Source organism: Dermacentor andersoni, chromosome 7 (genome assembly GCF_023375885.2).
Source record: "Dermacentor andersoni chromosome 7, qqDerAnde1_hic_scaffold, whole genome shotgun sequence".
Taxonomy (NCBI): Eukaryota; Metazoa; Arthropoda; class Arachnida; order Ixodida; family Ixodidae; genus Dermacentor; species Dermacentor andersoni.
Genome location: NC_092820.1, coordinates 167,135,769 through 167,156,959, shown reverse-complemented (window position 1 = coordinate 167,156,959; position 21,191 = coordinate 167,135,769). Strand labels below are relative to the sequence as shown.

General features: G+C 44.1%; 1 protein-coding gene and 1 long non-coding RNA gene across 2 annotated transcripts in view; both read right to left on the bottom strand.

Moving 5' to 3' along the window:
* LOC126533295 (uncharacterized) overlaps positions 1-11,996 on the bottom strand; it is an 88,637-nt gene extending 76,641 nt beyond the window's left edge. The window contains exons 1-10 of the mRNA XM_072289552.1: positions 11,957-11,996; positions 11,138-11,185; positions 9,853-9,906; positions 6,680-6,739; positions 6,095-6,151; positions 5,538-5,573; positions 4,331-4,393; positions 3,626-3,679; positions 768-827; positions 145-201 (exon numbers count right to left, since the gene is read on the bottom strand). Coding sequence (XP_072145653.1) covers positions 145-201; positions 768-827; positions 3,626-3,679; positions 4,331-4,393; positions 5,538-5,573; positions 6,095-6,151; positions 6,680-6,739; positions 9,853-9,906; positions 11,138-11,185; positions 11,957-11,996 — 529 coding nt within the window. The remainder of the gene's footprint in view (positions 1-144; positions 202-767; positions 828-3,625; positions 3,680-4,330; positions 4,394-5,537; positions 5,574-6,094; positions 6,152-6,679; positions 6,740-9,852; positions 9,907-11,137; positions 11,186-11,956) is intronic.
* Positions 11,997-12,339: 343 nt separating this feature from the next.
* Positions 12,340-20,744, bottom strand: LOC140219365 (uncharacterized). The gene is made up of 3 exons (XR_011895576.1): positions 20,688-20,744; positions 13,149-13,211; positions 12,340-12,407 (listed from the first exon to the last, which is right to left on the bottom strand). It is a non-coding gene; the product is annotated as an uncharacterized lncRNA (long non-coding RNA).
* Positions 20,745-21,191: the final 447 nt, after the last annotated feature.

Here is a 21,191-nt window from a genome sequence, read left to right as displayed (position 1 = left end):
TCCTGCAAAGGTGGCTAAAAAGTCCCGAGAAGCTTGCGTAACTATATCCCCCTCTATAAGGTTGAGGAGCCTCTAGCGCATTTGCTCATACCATCGTGCACCAGTAGCGTACGCTTTCTTTAAAAACGCAAGATGAGTATTTACCTGGACCACTCGTCACAACAATCCTAGGAGTTATTACTGCACCATAGCCACCGCCGCCTGAAAGGAATTAGGGGAAGAGTTGAGAAATATGGAACCTAAAGGTGCGCTACGTTCGCAAAAACTTTCGTTTGAAGGCTGATGGCCATCATTTAGTTACCTATCTCGCTTCATGCACACTTAGTAAAACAGAAAAAAAAAAAAACCCCGGACATTCTCGAAAAAGTGTTGTGATAGAGCGAATACGTGATGGGAGACGACAACAACCAACTAATCCACAGAGACTGTGAAGGATGAGAAGTGAAAGGAACCGCTCTGTGAGCCATTAATTTACGCCGGGAGTCTGGGCGGCTGCGTCCTTCTTTTCCAGATGGATATAAACATGGCGAGCACCACTGTTTGGCGTAATATGGGTTCCGACACATTGATGAATGCCCGCGACGACATGTTAAACAATTCCGATTGAATAAACTGTGTTTTGAGTCTACTTGACAAAAAATGGCTGCTAGTTTATTCGAAAATACCCGTTTTGATTTGCATCGACAGCAAGACGTTAAAGTATTGAATTTCAGTTCGTGCGAATAGTGCTCGCTTTCGTAAAGATGTAGGGTAACACGCGAATTTACCTGAACTGACTGTGACGCCACCTAATCCGGTGCTTCCTGCTAAGCCGCCACCTGTAGTACCTATAATAGCAAGAAAGGAAGCAACCGGTAATTGTTGACCCTACCTTCAAAAAATAAAAACATTTTGTTGGAAAACTTGTGCACACTGTGTAGATCAAACGAAGTGAAAATTAACGCAGAATGATTTCAGCATCGAATGCAGGGAAAGTTGAGTGAGCGACAATAACTGATAAAATCATGGAGTTGCGTTACTCTTTGAAAGACGTTCTTGAAGGGCGTGTACTTCCACAGCGATATGGAAGAGGTGGACAAGATAGAATACTGAGTGAAGAAACGCCTTTGCTTTTACTTATAAAAATAGCCCTTGTATATTCCGTGCATCAGCTTTCCTTTGCACTACAAGGTTAACGTCTTAAATTTTAATGAATTGTCGCTTCAGTTAAACTATCACTAGTATACTAGTGATCGCTTTCACATAACCTTTAAAGAGGTACGCTTACTCGAACCACCGAACGTAGCTTCTCCTAATCCACCACTGCCGCCGTAATCACCACCGCGAAGTCATAGTTTCACTCATAATGCGAACCAGCAACCCATAGCCGATGTACTGTTGTTGGCAGTAATTGTTGCACTGCTTCGTTTGGAATCGATCCGCACATATAAATTCAAATAAAATAAGTTTGCCCTAACATCACAATAAAGGAAATACAAATTTTGAAGGCGGTGCACTAAAAGCCACAAAACCGCTTCACAAAGTTCACGGTCTCTTTAGCGGGGCAGAGATTAAAAAAAAAAAAAAATAAAGCATCACCAATCTGCTTTCAAGAAGAAAATTTTCTTCATTGTCGAATTTTGTACAATCCATATCGCCTTGATTGGTGGAAATGCCCTTCTCCGGTGGGTGAGTAGTGACGAACCACTGCATCTTCTTTATTGTATGTCCTATCGTACTTTTGGTGTCTTCCCACTAGTTTAGTGCAAATATTTTCAGCTTGGTACTGGCCTGTAGATTTGCTGCAGAGCGTGGCGTCAGCCATTCATAGCAGCTAGCGGCACTACAGCGCTATCCAGCAGCAGTATATTTCTCTTTTTTACTTTCGGCGGAATGGCATGAACGTAGAACACCTCACTGCCACTCTGTGGGGCCGGAGCTCGTATGAATGCGGGGCAGTTGTGACATAATTTGTCATCAACTCATCTAAAAGCACTTGATAACTGCCCTGGGCACCAATCGTAGCGCGCGTATCAAAGCGACTGGGCAGGGAGCCATAACATCTTTCACTGGAAAAAAAAGAAAAAAAATGAGAAGAAAAGCCACACATTTTTAAAACTCCAGAAAGAGTATCTGTGAGTCGGTTTAAGGTGTATGTACAGAATGACGTTTTCAACTGGTAGTCGCAGAACGCTCCGTTAGCGCTTCCTAGCAGAAATTACGTAGCAAAGATTAAGCTTTATTACGAACACAAGCAAAGTGGAATGTTGATATGGAATTATGGCTCTACATGAAGCCTGAATTCTTGTCTTACATGACCTGGAAGCGACTATGGAGCTCTCTGAAACGATCGGTTGAAATAGACTCAAGTACACCGAGAAGACACAGCGGACTTGCATGTTTCACATAGTGGTTTGCGACGAATGCGCCTGATATTCTGGTGCATGGACACATCTTTCGACAAATAAGATGGGTTTGAATGCTAGCTAGACGTCATCTTGGTTCCAACTCAGTGACATGCAGAAGGTACATCTGTCAGTGCGGGTTGAACACATTTAAGAGAGCTATTAAGCGCTACTGTTAAGGCCAGCTGTGTTCTCGTCCACTCGAAAGCGCTGGCTAACATTTGCATTACCACTCTATTTGGCACTGATTGAAATTGTCGTCTTATCATTCAAACACCGATACTGTTAAGTTCCCAGAAGGTGTACAAGGTTCCGAGCCATTCGAGCCATCCTGGCCTATTCCGGCTCTCAGTACCCACCACCGGTAGCACTCACCAGAGGAAGAGAAGCGCGGAGCTTGACCCCGCATGCGATGCTGTAGAAACATTTGATTCAAAAGGATCTAGTCATCACGTAAATATACTATTCCACGCAAATTAAGGAGACATTTATGCATAGGGACTTACCAAGCCCACGCCCACTCCCTGTTAGGGAAGCAGTCAATGTAACCGGTCATTGAGAGATAAGATGGGGGATACTTCCTCCTAGCCTCGTCACTCTTTATGACCCGGATATGAACGGAGCTTTACTTTAGTGCAACTGAGTTCGAGTGTGAAGGAAAAGCAACGGTGACGAATGAGGCTACCAACCCGCCCACTCAGCAATACTGATGAACGGAGTGCATGGCGGTTTGGCACCTATCTATTTACCTATCTTCTCGAGAAAAGTATCTTCTCGAGATACATCTATCTCGTGACGCTGTGGTGCCGAGGGCTTCACGCTGCTTAGGACGGCGAATTAACCAGGCGTCGGCGACGGAGCTGACATTTTGTTACTGGTTTGGGACCTGCAAGCAAGATGGTTTTTGTGCCGCACGAGCGATAAGCGCGAACAAGAGTAGAGCCGGAAGCAGTGGAGGTTTTGAAGAGAGAGGAGAAAACAATGTACGAACGTGATGGTGGGGACGTTTATTGCAATATCGTCTGTTTGAAAAGAGAGACTCCAGTGTTAATTTATTCTATTGGGCAAGCATTAGGCTCGCAATGGGAAAAAAAATCTGGCCATACAAGATGTCTTTTTCACGTGGAGTTGTAGTTCACATTTCATAAGCACATCTCGTCGTCATATCTAACACACATACAGAAATGCTATCGCAGCGACCCCCGTACCAGTATTGCCTAAGGAGGTGAATGCGCACTCACCTGCAGTACCTCCAACTGATGCGCCGCCAGCTCCAAGGCCACCAGCAAGAGATCCTGAAACAGAGAAAGCAAACGGTGAATAAAATTATTCGGTTGATGAAGTATGCGCACACAATGTGGAGGGAAGGGATGCAATGTTAGCACATGTCTTGAGATAGCCAAGTGATGCACAGCAGTCGGTTAGCGCTAAATATCCACGTCAGGTCTGTGTTTGCGCGGTGTGAAGTTGCAATAGCAGTGGCGGTCGAGCTCCTTGCTGAGATCAAGCCAGATGTAGGGCGAGCATTGCAACAGACTGCGACGTTCCTCACTATGCTTGTTAGCATGATGGGCAGCTGTGAAAGTTTCGATGAGAGGAAAGCATGGTGACTATTGAAATTCAAGGAGCTTCTAAATAAAAAGGTAGCGAAAAGCGAAATAAACCTACAGAGTTTGTTATCAGCTTGATTCAAGTTTGCAGGAAACCAATCAATGCACGGTGCGAAAATAAAAAGGACAAACTAGCGCACAGCTTCCAAAGTCTATGCTTTTACCGGAACGAATTACACTCACATAGCATCCAGCTCGTTTGCTTCAATAATTCGAGTTCATATTTTAAATACAGAGCCTACGTACGTAGATGGCCAATGGATGACCGAAAAAAATTTATCTTTGTAATCGTTTTAGTAAAATAGTTATAATCTAAGATTGGAAGGTTACTATCACCTGCACCACCAGCTCCTAAGTTACCGCCTGCACCACCAGTCACCAAGTTACCACCTGCACCTCCTGATAGAGAAAAAGGAAAAATGAATCATTTGATGCTGTCAGAAACATTGGCTTGAAAAAGCATACAAGGACAGTGGGACAAGAAGAAATACAATGTTAGTAGGCCAGCGAAATAAATTTGGTACGTTGTCTCTTAACGTGGGCAGTTGTTCCGTGTTCACATACTGACTGTCTGTCACGGAAGTTGCGTTCATGGTCATTACTATCATTCTGCTTAAATTATTGCAGGCTAGGCAGTTGGCCACGACGCGGAATCCGCCCAAGTTAGAGCTATCGCGGAAAAAGGCTGCATAAAGAAAATTAGCATTGAAATATTCTGTGCATTTTATGCTTCGAAAACTAATAGCGTTTTAAGCTTAGTATTCACGCTGTCTTTATATTACGAATTTGTTTGTTTGTGTACTAAACCATTACGAGAGAATAATATTACTTCATATCATTATGTCGTATTAACAGTGGAGGACGTATTGTTACTCAAGTGCTCGGTTTGAAAAAGGAAATTGCTCACAGCGCGCAGTGCCCTAAGTGCAATATTTTGAGCAGGGCATCAGGTCAGGTCAGGTCAGGTCAGTTTATTTCCCGAAAGGCCTCTTTATCAGGGTTGTTACCTAAGGGTTGGGGTACATCATGCAATGGACAATCCCACGTTATAATCAATGGGACATTTGAAAGTGGTACATGAACTGCGTAAAGAATACATATATGCGATGATTTGGGAAATTTATAGAAACATTAATAATTTTAGCAAAACAGACGAGACATCCGCAATGTACAATTCAATGTAATAACTACTGGAACATTTTAAGAAAGGTAGATACATTGCATACATTCCAAAACACACGTTACATGATGAATTTGTGCAAGAAAGGGTGATTAACTTGGCAAAACATAAGCAACATCAGCAATGAACATATGGTGATTATGTGCAGATACAACATGCTGGGGAAGGGCATTACCATCTGTTGCGGTTCGAGGGAAAAATGAAGCAGAGAATGTAGTTCTGTGTGAGCGTTGTTTTACAACTTGGAGCGGATGACCAGTGCGTTGTGATATTGTGCATTGCTAATACAAAATGCGAAATTTGGTTCTAGTAACTCTCCTATCATACAAGTAGCGAAATTAAGAAAGTGTAATCTGCCCTCACCTGCACCGCCAGCTGCAAGGCTACCGCCGGTAGATGCTAAGAAAAAAAAAAATGAGATGGAAAACATTCAGCGTTGAATAAACGACTGGGTCGGAGAAGTAAGCTCTCACAGTGGCACAAGAAGAGGTAGATGTTTAGCCTAAGTACTAAGGCACAAAGTGAAATAAAGAGAAGCGGGGGCACCTGTGTAATTCAAGTGGGTGATTCAATATTTTTAATGAAGAAACATAGCATGACTGACTCTACGATATATCAATATTTAATTACTATGTAATTATAGTAGTCATTCTAATTCCATCTTGACTTTCTTTATGGGGAGTATCCAGTACATTGGCATAAAGTTATGTAAATTTCGCGCATTTATCGACAGTTGATCGTAATCCGTGTCTGATGGGGTTAGACATGCACGTATGCCGTGTAGTGTGATATCAAAAGTTAGGAGAAGCTTGCGTATTTATCACCTCCTCTTTATGGTTGAGAAACCTTTAGCGCATTTTCTTATAGCATCACGCATCAGCAGCATACGCTTTCGTTAAAAAGGTAAGAAAAGTATTTACCTGAACCACCCGTCAGAACAATCCCTGGTTTTACTCCTACACCAAGGCCGCCGCCGCCTGAAGGTAATTAGTAGGAAGAACTGAGAAACATGGAACCCGAAGGCGCGCTACCTCCGCAAGAAACTTTCGAGGCATATGAACATCATTTAGGCATCTCGTTCTGCGCACACTTAATAAAACAGAAAAAAAAAGAAAGACGTTGTCGCAATAGAGTTGCGATGGAGCGGATCCACGCAGCCTATATGAAAGTAGCGAAGTGAACGGAACCGTTCTCTCAGCGATTAATATGCGCCAAGAGTCTCTGCTGCTGCGTCCTTCTTTTCGGGACGGATGTAAAGACGGCGAGCGTGACTGTTCGGCATAATATGGGTTCCGACACAACGATGAATGCTCGCGAGGACAGGTTAAACAATTCCGATTGAAGAAACTGTGTCTTGCGTTTACATGACAAAAAAAACTGGCTGCTAGTTTATTCCAGATTGCCAGTTTTTATTACTATCGACCGTAAAACGTTGAAGCGTTGGAATTTCGTTGGTGCGAATGGTGCTCGCTTTCGCAAAGATGTAGGCTAACACGCGAACTTACCCAAACTGCCAGAGACACCACCTAATCCGCTGCTTCCTCCTAAGCCGACACCTGCAGCACCTATGAGAGGAAGAAATAAATAAAATCATAATTGTTCTCCATATCTTAAAAAGAATATTAAAAAAAAAAGGAATAACAGAAAAGAAAGTTCGTGGAGTTGCGTCACTTTGTGCAAGACGTTTTTGAAGGGCGCGTTCTTCCACAGCCAATACGGAAGAGGTGGACAAGACAGAACACTGAGTGAAGAAATGCCTTTGCTTTTACTTGTGAAAATAGCTCTGGTCTATGTCGTTTCCTGCCAGCAGCTTTCCTATGCACTACTGGATTAATGTCTCAAATTCTGACCAATTGTCCCTTCAGTTAAAGCAGTAGTGATCGCTTTAGCATAAAATACGTATAAAGTATAAAGAGGTAGGTTTACTCGAACCACCCAACAGAACTTCTAATACACCACTGCCGCAGTAATCACCGCCGTGCAGTTGCTGTTTCACTCATACTGCGAATAAGTAACGCCATAGCCGACGTAATATTGTTCGCTGTAATTGTTGCCCTGGTTCGTTTGGCATCGATTCGCACATTTAAATTGAAATCAAATAAATTTATCCGAACGTCACGAGAAGAAATACAAAATTTGAGGGCCGTGCACTAAGAGACGCAAAATGGCTTCACAGTGCTCACGGTGTCCTTAGCTTGGCACAGATTTAAAAGAAAGAAAGATTTGTCACCGGTGTGTTTTCAAGTAGAAAATTTTATTCATTGTCCATTTTTTTAACAATCCATGTCGCCTTTATTTGTGGAAATGGCCCTCCTCGGTAGTAGAGAAGTGACGAGACTCTTCCTTCTTCCTTTTTTCACTTCCCTATCATACTTCTCGCTTCTTACCACTAGATTCGCACTAATAATTTCAGCTTGGTTCTGGCTTGTAGATTAGCTGCAGAGGGTGGCGTCAGTCAATCAATTTCCCGGTCTTATTTTCGGTGGAATGGCCGGAAGGTAAAACATCTCACTGCCTCGACGTTGGGCCAGAGTTAGTATGAACGTGGTGCACTGTTATATTATTTTTATCAGCCGACCTAAAAGCGTTTCATAACTGTGTTCTTGTTCATTCCAAAGTGCAGGCTAACATTTACATTGCCACTGTAATCGGTGCTAATTGAAAGCCTGGTGTCATCATTCAAGCAACAACGGAGTTCAGTTTCCAGAAGGTGCACTAGGTTCTGAGCCATTCGAGGGCTCCTGGCCTGTGGAGATCACCGGCTCTCAGCAGCCACCATCGGCAGCACTCGGAACAGGAAAAGGAGGACCGCGGAACTTGACTCCGCATGCGACGCTCTCAACATATTTTATTTGAAGGCATCTAGTCACCACGTAAAATACTACTCTACGCGGACTAAGCATACATTCTTGCATAGGGACTTACCTAGCCCACGCCCACTCCCTGTTAGGGAGGCAGTCAAAGTAACCGATCCGTGAGAGATAAAATAGGGGATACTTCCTTCTAGTCTCGTCACTCTTTATGATGCGGATATGAAAGGAGTCTTACTTTAGAGCAAGTGAGTTCGAGTGTGAAGGAAAAGGAACGGTGGCAGAATGAGGCCACCAACTTGCCCATTCAGCAATACTGATGAACGGAGCGCATGGCGGTTTGACACCATAATGAATTTGCCACAGTGACTTACAACAGGTGGTGAACAATATGGCAGGTGAATCAAAGTGTTGGACTTTACTCGGGATTTACGTAGGGACTTAGGTAGCCCACATACGCTCTCTGTTAAGGAACCAATCAAAGTAACCGGTCAGTGAGCGACAACATGGGTAATATTTCCTTATAGGCGCATAACTCTTTATGACGCGGGGGATTTGACTTGCAAAAGGTGGGGAAGAAAATTCTAAGTGAATAAAACTGTTTGCCTTTACTCTTAGAACGATATTTTAGTTCATTTCAGAGTACCAGCCTTCGTCTGAACTGCCGAATTAAGGTGTTAAGCTTTAAAGCATTGCCGTATTCAACCTATAACCAGTGATAATACCCTTCTTTAAGAGACGGCTTACCCATACCCTAAGTACCACACAAACAAGACCCGTTCCCTAATGACAGCTTATCCGTTGGCACGGGCGCTTTAGTAGCCACCGGCAGAATCCTTTCCCATGCTGTTGTAACAATATTGGCCAATTCGTTCATGGCGTATGCGTTATATTGACATATTCAACTGCTGTTGTGAAAATACCCCAGCACCGCTGGTAGGTCTGTAAGCTTGGTTATACGAGACAGAGTCACGTACTGTATCCACTGCTTTGAAGCCTGTATTATCCGCGTTAGAAACATTACTTGCAAACGGCCTGAACTATCTCTTAAATGACCTAGAAGCGTTGATGAAGCACTCTGGAACGGCCGGTTGAATGTATCCCAATCGGACAGAGGGTTTGAAGAATGCATCGAGTAACAAAGTTAAACGGTCCAGTGGGTGAGCTTCCGACATGCAGCGAGTAGGAACGATATCATTTCTTTCGGAGCAAAGGGAGGACGTGTACTTGTGCTATATTCCGAGTAAGCAGGATAAGGAAGATTGTGAGAAGTGATTACCTTGTCACATAACCGACGGCCGCTTTCCTTTGCATTCCCCGTATAAGCATCTGAATATTACAGCATCGGGCCAAAGTTTAATATTCGTAGCGTTGGCTTTCGTAGCAAATTAGTACATGCCTTTACCCGAAGTGCCTGACACACGACCCCCGCCTAAGGAATCGCCATACGAGCCTAAACCAGGTGAAGGAAACCTCAAATCATTTGCGGTTCGCTCCCCAAGAAAATATCTTGTCTGAGGAATAGCGCACAGAAATTCGGCCAAAGGAATTAAAATGTCTTGCTGACGAAGTTGGTCACAGTCAAAGGAAACAGTGCATGAACGCCGTGGGTAATGGATAGGTTCGTGCCGTGGCGTCACTCTTTCTGATACGTCACACCGACTCCAGCGCAGCCATTTATAGAGATATTTATATAACAATATTGAGCTTAGAAACGTGCATTGAGTTTACTGGTTATAACGCTTGGAATGTTAGCTTCGGAGCATTTCTTTCCACTTAGCTAACGTCAGCACTCAATTCCTAAAGCAGTGTTGTGTTAATAAGCGCCTCAGCGCCTGTTCCTGTATGGTAGTTGGAGTGGCACTCACTTGAACCACCCGTCAGGGTAACCCCTGATCCGCCAACTCCGGCTGCGGCACCACCTGAAACATTAAAAATGGAATAGTGAGGTCAAAATAAAAACAAGGGCTTGTTTCTCGTGCAGTGCTGGGAAAGTCTCACTGATAAAAAATGGTTCGCACCTTTCGCAACGGCCCGTACTGTGTAACAGTACGGGCCGTTAGATATTTATGTCATTCTCATGAGGTGCGTAAAGCCAAGTATATGCAAGTCATGTCCAGTTTAAGCAATTGCAGCAATTAAGTCTTGATTGGTTTGACAAAGCAGAGCATTGAAGTAGCTCATCTCGAAGATTACGGAGGACGTTCTTGAAGTCCAGTGAAACAAATGGTTGCCTTTGGAATGGAATACGATGGAGAGACAGAGAGAGAGAAACGAATAGGTAGAGGTAGGGAGGTTAACCAACGGTGTGCCCGATTGGCTAGTCTACACTTGGGGCAGTGGAAAGTGGATGAATAGACAAAAAGGAGAGAGAAGGAAAATAGAGAGTCAGTCATTCGCAGTGCAGTCGCAGAGGAATCTCCACGGTCACAAGCGCTCGCACAGTACAGCAACCTTCAGGAAGTGCAGACACACTTTTGTGGCCTTTCGTATGCGAGATTGCACAAACCATGATCCCAGGATATATTCCTCCGATGACAGCAGGAACCAGTATAATAATAAAGTTGAGGCAACGTCTCGGGTTATGCGTTTGTGTCAGAACATGCTACCCAGTTCTGATTTAAATACTTCGTCAGAAATTTATCTACTTGTCTGAAAAACCTCGAAGAACACTGCTAATATAGATGGTTTTGGTAACAATAGTAACTGTTGCTCTCATTACGCACAGAGGCGTAAAAATGGCGCTAACTGCCCTCTCATATATGTCGATCAGCAAATACGAACATGTGGTTGTGTCGCAATTGGCTTTCGCCTAGGAGCCTCATAAATGTAGCTTCAAGTGGATCATTAGGCGTTTTTTCATCAACTTTGGAGGAGGTCGGAGCCTTAGAAGGTATTTCGAAATGGCAAGGCAGAACATATGAATCAGGGCGAGGAGATTGATGTTGCTGGGATATGAGATGCATCTCAGGTTCTTCTAAACTTTTAAGGAGTTTAGCTTACAGCGGATGCTTATACTGTTGATCTTCAAGTCTTATGTAATGACAACTTATTTAGAATGAAGAACTTAAAGGCGTCGTGTCCTTAACTACAAAAAGGCTGTCTTGTTTTGCTACGAAATATTACAGATCAAGAGGCAAAAACTGAACTCACCCAAACCACCCGATGTTATTGTGGTACCATAGGTACCACCACCAGAAACTGTAAAAATAAAGCGGGGGTGGGGGACGGGCGTGTATGCCAGCTTAATTAGAGAGTTAACTATTTTGTTTTTGCCGTCCGTGTAAATGCCAGCGTAAGTGGCATTGGTAAAACTTAAACCAGGAAGTAGACGAAAAAAAGGCAGAATTTTCGCACATGATTGGCTAAAAAATGCTCAATTTGTTGCAGGTGCATGGAAAGGTATGTCAACTTCTGTTGTTCATTTTACAGTGATCAGGCGCACCGTTCAGTACCGGCATTAAATTGCATCACTAGTGTAAGCGATCAAATTTTAAAGCTTTGTCTATGTGTTCATATATAGGGTGCTTTAGAAAATGCACCCTAAAATTATTGGGATAAGGAAGACGATATAATTAACTACTTTATCATGACTCGCGGTTACATAATTTTTAAATGACTCCTGCTAATAACCACACAAGTATTTATGAAATTAGACTAACCAGATTCGTAGTCAAAATAGTAAGACTACCGAACCTGTAACTGCGGTTCTGTAAGAGCCTCGCGCTCTAACCCAGAGTGCTAGGAGGCCCTCTGAACTGTGCCCTGGGAGCACGACCGACGGTGCTATTCTGGAAATTGTCAAACCCCACCATGTTGTCAAATAGTGCAGTGGCGGCGTTTTTAGCCTATTAAAGAGGCCGTATAGCTGCCTTGTGGGCCAATCAGAGACGACTTAACGGTGAATATCACGGAATCGGACAGCGTGGAATAGTATCCCGAGCAACCGAGACCTGGCATAGTTTCTGTCACGTGGCTCCTGCAGCTTCAGCCGTTGGCGTGGAGGCAACATGGCCGCATGCGCAGCTGTGCGTCAGTGCCTCCGTGGCTTGTTTGTTTAGAACATTTAAAACAAAAGATGCGCCGACGGGTTTTGCTGTTCCTACCTCCAAATGCTCTGCCGAGCGGCTGCACATTTCGAGTTGTCACGCATTCTCTGGCTCCGATTAAGAATGGACTTTGCTTCGTTGTAATCTGCGCGAGAGCGCAATATGAACCAGCCCAATGAACCATTAGTCTAGCACTTGTCCTACATGTGGCGCGACTTATATAATCTGGAAGGCCACCTTCGTAAAAGTACTAACCGCAAATGTACCAGTTGCACTTATTTTCATAATAAGATGGGAGATGTACTTACCCAATCCACCCGACAGAGCCCCTCCTGTTGCGCCTCCAACGCCATAGCCGCTGCCGCCGCTAGCAACTAAAATGAAAGAATAGAAGAAAAAGAAAGCGTAGAACGTCACATCTACCCATCTAAGCATCTAGCCATCATTTAGATTATTTATTCCGTGCACACCGAGTAAGTATGGGATGGTACATGTTCTAAAACAAACCAATACCCACCGCAGTGGCGTAATGGTTTTGGCGTTGCGCTGCTAAGCATGATGTCCGAAATTACATCCCGACCCCGGCGGCCGCGTTTCTATGGGGGTAAAATGTAAAGACGCGCGTGTGCCGTGAATTGGGGGCACATTCAAGATCTCCAGGTGGTAAACATTATTCCGGAGTCCTCCACTACGGCGTGCCTCGTAATCAAATCGGGGTTCTGTGCGTAAAACCCCAGGATTCAATTCAGTTAACGATCCCATGTAGCCCAAATCCACCCACCGTTAAGAGAGCAAAGTAAAAGGCACGGGTAGGTCCAGTGATAAGTGCACGTCTTTGGTTCTTACAGAGACTTCGCTCTTTTTGAGTGCGATAAGAATGGCGAGTAACGATTGTTGGACCTAGTGTGGGTTGCTCTAAAGCTTTAAACCCCCAGGTGGAGAGTTTATAGAATGCTGATCACGTAAAATGCGTTTTGCGTTTGGTTAGTTCAACAATGGCTTTCTAATTTATTCGAAAATACCAGTTTTCATTTGCACCAGCACTAAAACGTTAACTGGCACTTCGTGCATGCGACTGGCACTCACTTTCGTAATGCTGTAGTAGGCGCACTTACCTGAACCACCAGATGCGCCACCTACTAATCCGCCACTTCCCCCAACGCCACCACCAGCAGCAGCTAAAACAGGAAGAGTGTAACACATGTAATTGTTTCCCGCAGCTCAAGTGTGAGATATTTCGTTTGAGAACTTCTGCATACTGAGTAGGTCAAAAGATAAAGTTCTTGCAGAAGGAATTGGGTATCCAAGCAAAAGAAATGAGTGGTTGAGCTACAAAAGTCTTCGATGGGTTTGCGCAGCTGCGTGTCCTTTGCGGAGACATTTTTCAGTGACATGTACGCCGGTAAGACATATGCACTGGGATAGAGAAAATTTCCACCAGATAATAGGGAGCGAAGAAATGTGCGTTCACATTATTAGCAAAGACAGTTAGTTTACTTCATGCTACGAGTTTCATTTTGCATCAATGGATTAATCTGCCAAGCTTGAGAGCAATGCTTCACCAATGGTGCCAGGAGTTTTCACTGTTGTAAAAAAGGTTAAAGGGGCTAGAAGACAACGGTTAGGCCGCAAGTCTCCTCATATTCCAGCAAAGTGCCGCCCACTACTACTACCCCCGTGATGATAATGAGTGCGCACACATGAACAACATAAAGTGCACACATAGCGCTCACAGTGCCCTTGCTTCAGCAATCCCATGTGGCACTAGCCATTCCACCACTGAAGTCATTTCGGTGGAGGAACTTAGTCTCTGGAGGCTTCGCGATGCGGCGGCCCTGACACCTACTATCGCCTGCGCCTGGGGATCCGCAAGTGGCAGCCCTGAAACGGGTCCTATGTGCCCGGTTCCTGTTTCTATGGCGAACATCCATCACCATTTATGGATGTGCCTTGGCATATACAGAATATTCTGGGAAAGATGCTCAAGGAGACCGAGCTAAAGCATATTGTTCTGGAGGGCTATACTTGTTGGATAACATATAATGATTGCGCGAAACCATCGCTGCATTACTTGCATAACTCAGGGCTGTATGCGAGTAATTCAGGCTTTGTTACCTATTTTTTGCTACACATACCTCGTGACAAATTCTCCGAATAAACGAAAAGAATATCAAGCACGTTTTTAGGCTTGGCGAGGATCAACGAAGGGAGTCAGTCTTCAGATCCACTTGACGAGGCGACGTATACACGTGGCCTGCCATCGCTACATGCATTACCCATTCTTGGAGAAAACAAGGGAGGCATGGAGTCCCCTGATCAGAGAACAAGAAAGTCACGCTAACTCCCTGCTTTACCACAACTGCACTCTTTCGTTTTAGAGCCTTTTCTGGCCCACTAACACTCTGCCGAGGGTAAGACTGGCGTTTATGATTTTCCAACAGGGCAGTTTACTATGCAAATTACCTTGAAAGGACAGAAAAACAGTATTACATTGAAGTGTATCAGTGAATTACGGTTCTCCAGCAGCTAAACGAGCACTCGGAATTGTGAACAGAGGATTGATAAAAAAGGAAAGACGTCTGAACAAAACGCGGGTAGAGACGTTGCCATACAGTTGTTGGTGCACAGGCTGTAAAAGTAACGGCTGTAAGCAGGCAGATAATACACTAGTTATTCGTATGAAACTCTCGTTACTCTAGCGATATAGAACGAGGAATTTTTTGGGCGATCAAATAAGAGCTTGTGAGTTCGGATTCAGCTCGGATAGTGGCGCGGATTTTACGTCAGTGGAAACTGCGACATGTTAAACGTGAACAAGAATAAGTGCAGAAATGTAACTTTGCACTGTTATGATAACATGAAACTGGATCAATTGAAATTGCACTCGATGGCCGGACGACAGAGCAGTGGTCATGCCGCTGGAGTAGGACATGTGCGAACAGGAATCAGTGTTAAAAAAAGCGAACTTATGTATCTGGTTTCACTCCATCAATAGGTGAATCAGGTTGGACTAAACCCTAGAAACAAGGCATCTAGAATTCTGAAGAATTCCGAACCATACCCCGAATCAGGTGACACCCTGTGTGAAAAACTGTATTATTACTTTTATGTCGTGCCTGCGTAGGAGAAGACGTAGAAATATAATCTGTTACATATAGATAAATAAATAGTAGCGCGTAGGTATCTTGTCGTATTTTAGGAAGTTTCAGCTTTTAGTGGATGCACGCGAAATATATAGCAAAGCCTAGAATGCTTTGGGTCACAAATGGCAGGAAGAACCGGCAAGAACAAAACGTTTGGGCTAGCAGCGTGGTGAAATAATATACCGACGACAGCTGAGTGTGGCTAAGAGATGTCCAGATCACTGAAGGGTCGTGCTTGCAGCTGACGATTGTCCTGTCGCTTTATTTAACCTGATGAAACGGCGAAATGTTTTTGAATGCGAAGCGTTTTAATAGGTGGCTCTACGGAATCAACTATAACAAAGCTGATTGCTGATCTCGGCAAACCGAGGTACCACGAGGCGGAATCCACACTCACCCGAACCTGAAGTCGATGATACGCCGCTACTGCCGCCACCACTGACTCCGATGCCAGCTGGTAAATGTGGGAGAAAAATAAGAGTGCAGAGTGTGTAAATGCTTCATATCGTAAGTAAACGAAGTCTATGCGAGCTGGTTGTGCACGAAGCTCGCAAGTCGGGCACAGAATCACGATTGTTGTTGCCGGGAACCGAACATGTGAACTTGATCGCAGCAGTGCAACGCCACGGCAAGTTAGCCACCACGTCGAAATTTCATCTCATCTGGACGTTCTCCAATTACAACCTAATTCACGTCGGTGTAACATGGCAAATCAAGTTGTTGCACATGCTATTTGAGTCATCCAAATGCACCTCCCCGAATATGTATCAGTTACGTACAAGGACACTAGCCGCAAAAATAAGTTAAGGTCATTGCTTATCCGTTTGTTACACTCGAGCCAACGTATTAGTAGTAACTGGTTGGTCGTGGGAATGAATAAATATATAAAAATAAATAAATTAGTAACGAATAAATAAATAAATAAATAAATAAATTGTTGAATAAAAAATAGAGCACCTAATTGCTGCTGATTACGTTGCAACTGTAGAGCAGTCTGCTAGCACTTGAATGGCGGTAGGGGAGTAAAAGGACAGGCAGAGAGAAGAGCAGAGTGGCTAGAGTAATGAATACAACTATTTGTACGTATACAATACAATGACTACGTAAAAGAAATCAAGAATTGCACCCGACGTGCAGCTATAGCAGTCACACTCATTGCTGCCGCGAAATGTTGTTTGTGGTGACCGCGGACCGCCAACACGCGCGAATAAATTTGTCTCAGAGCTATCGAATACTGGAAAAATCTGCCCGGTGCTACCGAATAATTACCATATTCACTCACTGAAACCACCAACGGCAATTCCACCTTCGTGGACACTGCCGCCAGAAACTGCAGAAAGGAAGTTGGGGAGGGGCAAAGCTTGTACGCAATCACATGTCCAGTAATACAACATTTGTGCAGCGGGTTATGGTTAACAATGTTCGCAATTATACGCGCAAAGCTTGACAGCTTTTGTACAAGACACTGCCCTCAAATCCGTGAGAATGGAGTTCTACAAGCAAGCCCTGAAAAAATGTGTCGGATGAAGTGCTAATCGAGACAAATATAAGCGCTCGTAAAAGTCCTCCCTTAGTAGTATCAAAAGAACCATGTAGCGAGCGATCAAAGTATGAGCAAAGTATGCTGAGCCATATAACTGAAGGAATATGTAGTTGACTGATCGATCGACGTGGTTGAACGCCCATAAACGACGCAAGGTCTATGGGAGACGGGCGGGTCTGGTCTTGCTGAAGATGCACCTGCGTTCTTTGCACTGCAGTGGTTCTGCCTAAGGTCAGATAGTGGACACGTGGCAGCCAACTGTTGCCGTAGTTGACATCTCCACGTCAAATTTGGCGAACCCGAGGTGCGCCGATTGCTTCATGTTTGCAAACGATTTTGCATCCTGCCGGGAGTCAAACACAGGACCTTTTCCCAGCAGCAGCAGCCACCGTGGATGTTAAAAATACAGGGAGCAGGGGGGTGCTGATTTGATATCTCACTTGAATCGTGCATGAGTGAGCATCCCGCCGGATAGAAAATACTAGTACAATTGCCTTGCATTAATGACTCCTAAAAAACGAGGCTGTTCAAGTTGATTTATGAGTGGTACATTTCCTTCACTGTTTTTATTTATCGTCTACCACTGTTCCTGGCGGCTGCGCAGGATTACCCTGCTGGATTTTTGTTTGCGTGTTAGGTCTGAGTTGAACGCTCCCATTTCTCGGCCATGACACTTCATCGTTATACCAGTGTTCGCGGTTTAAAGGATAGTTTTCTTGTAGGGTTCCCAGTTTTCCGCATCTATTTTTCTTCAAATTCATGGATTATTTATGTGTTCATTCTTTCCACTACAACCGGTGTCTTTCGGTGTCTAATTTCAATGCCGGAGAGTTGTCGGTGTTTATCGAGACTTGTATTGAAAAAACGGCTGCATAATTACTGGAGAAAATGAAGCGCCTCTAACATTACACAACTTTATTGAACTCATACCAGACACTCTACAGGATTAGAAATTGTACAAACGAGTTCAATAACAACGGAAACGCGACAATTTCAGGAGCATGAAATTATTGCTTAAGCTTATTAAAGAAAACGAACATCTAAATTGTGAGAGATCTGTCAGCCCCGGAACATGCTCCTTGCGGCTCAAGAAACGCCGTCCAGAAAACGCACGTTCTATGGTTGCGCTTGACACGAGGATGGCAAAACAATTAAGGGAAGCCTCTCCTCCGTTGACTATGCTCGAGTGGAAAGAGTAGAGTGCTCTGCGGGAGGGAGCTTGTCCTGGGTACTCTCGTGTCCTCTTTTCTGTCTTGTTCCCGGAAACTTATGGCTGGCCTAAATACTTGGAAGCCACCATACTGATAAGTATAAGAGAAGAGAATGGGGCAACGAATGTGATGTATATAGAAAGGAACTACCCCAAGGACAGCTCAGTGCGACTTGCTGCGTTACGGGTCAAGGAGAGAGAAAGTAAGGGTAGAATATTTCTTCCCGTGAAGGTGGAGTTCTTCCTTTTTTTTCAACGAACGCTCAAAGTTTTTTTTTCTTGTTTTGGACCACTCAGAGAAGGCCACCTCGAGGGCAAATTTTTGATGTTTTCCATTTTCATTTCATTTTTTGAAGCCTTAAAGGCCCGGAGGCACAACATAAGGCGGGGGCAAACAAAGTGTGAGGAAATCTTCATCACGCAAAGGAGGGAAAAGAGGACGAAAGGATAGACGAAGAATAGAAAAGAAAACAACGCTCAGGAGAGAACCGAGCAAGTGGCACTATCATCAAAATCACTGTAAAAAAACTACAAAATACAACAAAATAGATGCTAAATAAATGCTACTAAATACATACTATGCATGTGAACGAATCACTATCAATTAATTACTTAAAAGGGGTCAATTAGCAAATGCATTTTTAACAAACCATTCTAGGTGCGGTGAATTGTTAGTTTCTCACGGAAAGTCGTGTGGTCGGCGGAAGAGACAATACAGTTGGGAAGAGTGTTCCACAGCGCTATTGCATTTGGAAAAAAAAGGAATCCTTCATCGAAGATGTGCGGCACTGAATGTGTGCGATTGGACAGCTGTGCTTGAGGCGGGGAGAGATTCTAGGCGCGGGTTGTGGTCGGGGGTTGTTATTGGTATATGCCGAAAACTCGGAACCCTAGTTATTTGAACTCACCTGACCTGCCACGCATTGATACATAACCGTAGCCAGCACCATGAGAAACGAAGACAATACGGAAATGTTGAAGTTGTTCATATAAATTGTTCTAAAACAACGTGGATTGAAGAGTTTGCCTCTAATCAGAGAAAAAATGGGGCATATGGGGCAGAAACTTGGAGACTGACAATGACGCTCGAGAACAACCTAAGGACCGCGCAAAGAGCGATGGAACAAAGAATTTTCGGCATAACTTAAGAGACAGGAAGAGAGCGGTGTGGATCAAAGAGCAAACTGGCCTAGCCGATATTCTAATTGACATTAAGAGAAAGAAATGGAGCTGGGCAGGTTACGTAATGCGTAGGTTAGGTAACCGGTGGACCATTAGGGTTACGCAATGGGTGCCAAGAGAAGGGAACGCAGTCGAGGACGGCAAAAGACTAGGTGGGGTGATGAAATGAGGAAATTCGCAGGCACAATTGGAATCTGTTGGCGCAGGACAGGGGTGATTGGAGATTACAGGGAGTGGTTTTTGTCCTACAGTGGACATAAAATAGACTGCTGATGATGATAGTGATGATGATGACATGAATAAAATTGTGAACCGGAACTTTTAGATCTCAACCAAGTTTATAAACGGGCTGAGCGTTGTTTCCATAGGTCATTCTGAAGAAGTCACGTACAGGGGGCATTATATTCAGTTAGATTTGTTATGGTTTGACCTTATGTTGATGATAGATTGGTTACGCCATAAATGACGAATGCGCTCGAACAACCATGTGGATACTGAGCACGGGACTTCAACCATCGCTCGATGAACAAAATAACTATAGGGAATAGCAGAGTTAGATGAAATTGTCCGTGAACTAACGAGGATATCTTTTTAGTTTGTCAGATCATCTTTCTAGCGATAACATTGGAATGCTTGACTGAGGCGATAGGTTGCAAGTAAAGTAGATGGAATATAAATAATATTGCTCTGGAGACTGCTAAATGACAGTAGCAACGTGAACATTTTGTTTAGCAAACATTAAGCAGTGGATAATGGTACCTTGAGTGTAAGGATATTGATAGATCAAAATCCACCAAAACACTTGAAAGAGCGAGCATTGCGACATGGGGGGTGCAACTGCCCCGTTATACAGGATGCGCTCACATCATTATCTCAATAAACTTCAATAAAGCTTGGTGCTGGGCTAGTTTGTGATGCATTCTTTAAAACTGATGGTAGCACTAAAAGGGACGAACACACGGTGAAAAGACGACATAACGACCAGGGAACGCCAGCCTTCTTTTACAAATAATGATACCGCAATATCGCAAGCAATCACGGGAAGTGAAATGATAAAAAACCAAGCAACAAGAAGTGAAACAAATGACCAATAAAAGACAGAAACGCACGAAAAGCCATATGTTACGGTTTTACGCATCTCTCCAGAAGTGTGCGCTCAGCCGTGTACTAATTTATCGAAACATCGCTGATACACAGACCCGCCTTTTTTGTATGTGGAATGCTTTCAGCAAAAGTCTAGCTTTAGCGCTTGCACTGCTGCCCAGAATCTTTGCTTCCTTGAAACGTGGCACGCACTCGCAAACCATCACATGCGAAAATAAATTCGCAAGCTTGTCTTGGTTTGTTAAGTTTTGAGAATGTTCCCTGAAGCGGTCATTGAGGCAACGCCCCGTCTGCCAGACAACATGCTTGCAGAAGATTTTCGATAGCGATGGTGAAACGGGCCTGCAGTTGATCGTTAAAAACTGGGCGGCAGGTTAGGTATTGCTGAGATTAGTGCAGGAATTTTATCCCAATAACCATCCTAGCAGCATAGTACTGTGCACTTGCTTAAAGGGGTGGGATCTGCACTCACCTCCGCCAACTCCAAGAGATCCGCTGCCCGTTCCAATGCCACCCCCAACAGATCCTGAAGTAGAAAAAGCGAGAGTTCAGTAATGAAAATACGATCTTGTAGAAGGATGATTTGTCATACAGAAGACATTGAACATGAAGTGCTTGCAGAAGTCTTTCAATAGCAACAGTGGAACGAATCTGCACGTGAGCGTAGGTGTGCACGACAGGTTCGATATAGCTGAGACAAGGGCAAGCATTTTATCCCAGTAACCGACCCCGCAATACTGTATTGCACAGTTGCCTAAGGAGGTAGGATTGGCACTCACCGCCGCCAATTCCAAGCGATCCGCCGCCAACTCCCTGGCCACCAGCACTAGATCCTACAGGATGAAGGAGGAACGTTCAGCATCAGCAATATTATTCTGTAGAAAAGTGATTTGTCATACAACGGAAATTTAGGATAAAATGCTCGCCGAAGCCTTCAGGTAGCAATGGTGAAACGAGCGTGCACCTGAGCCTTTAA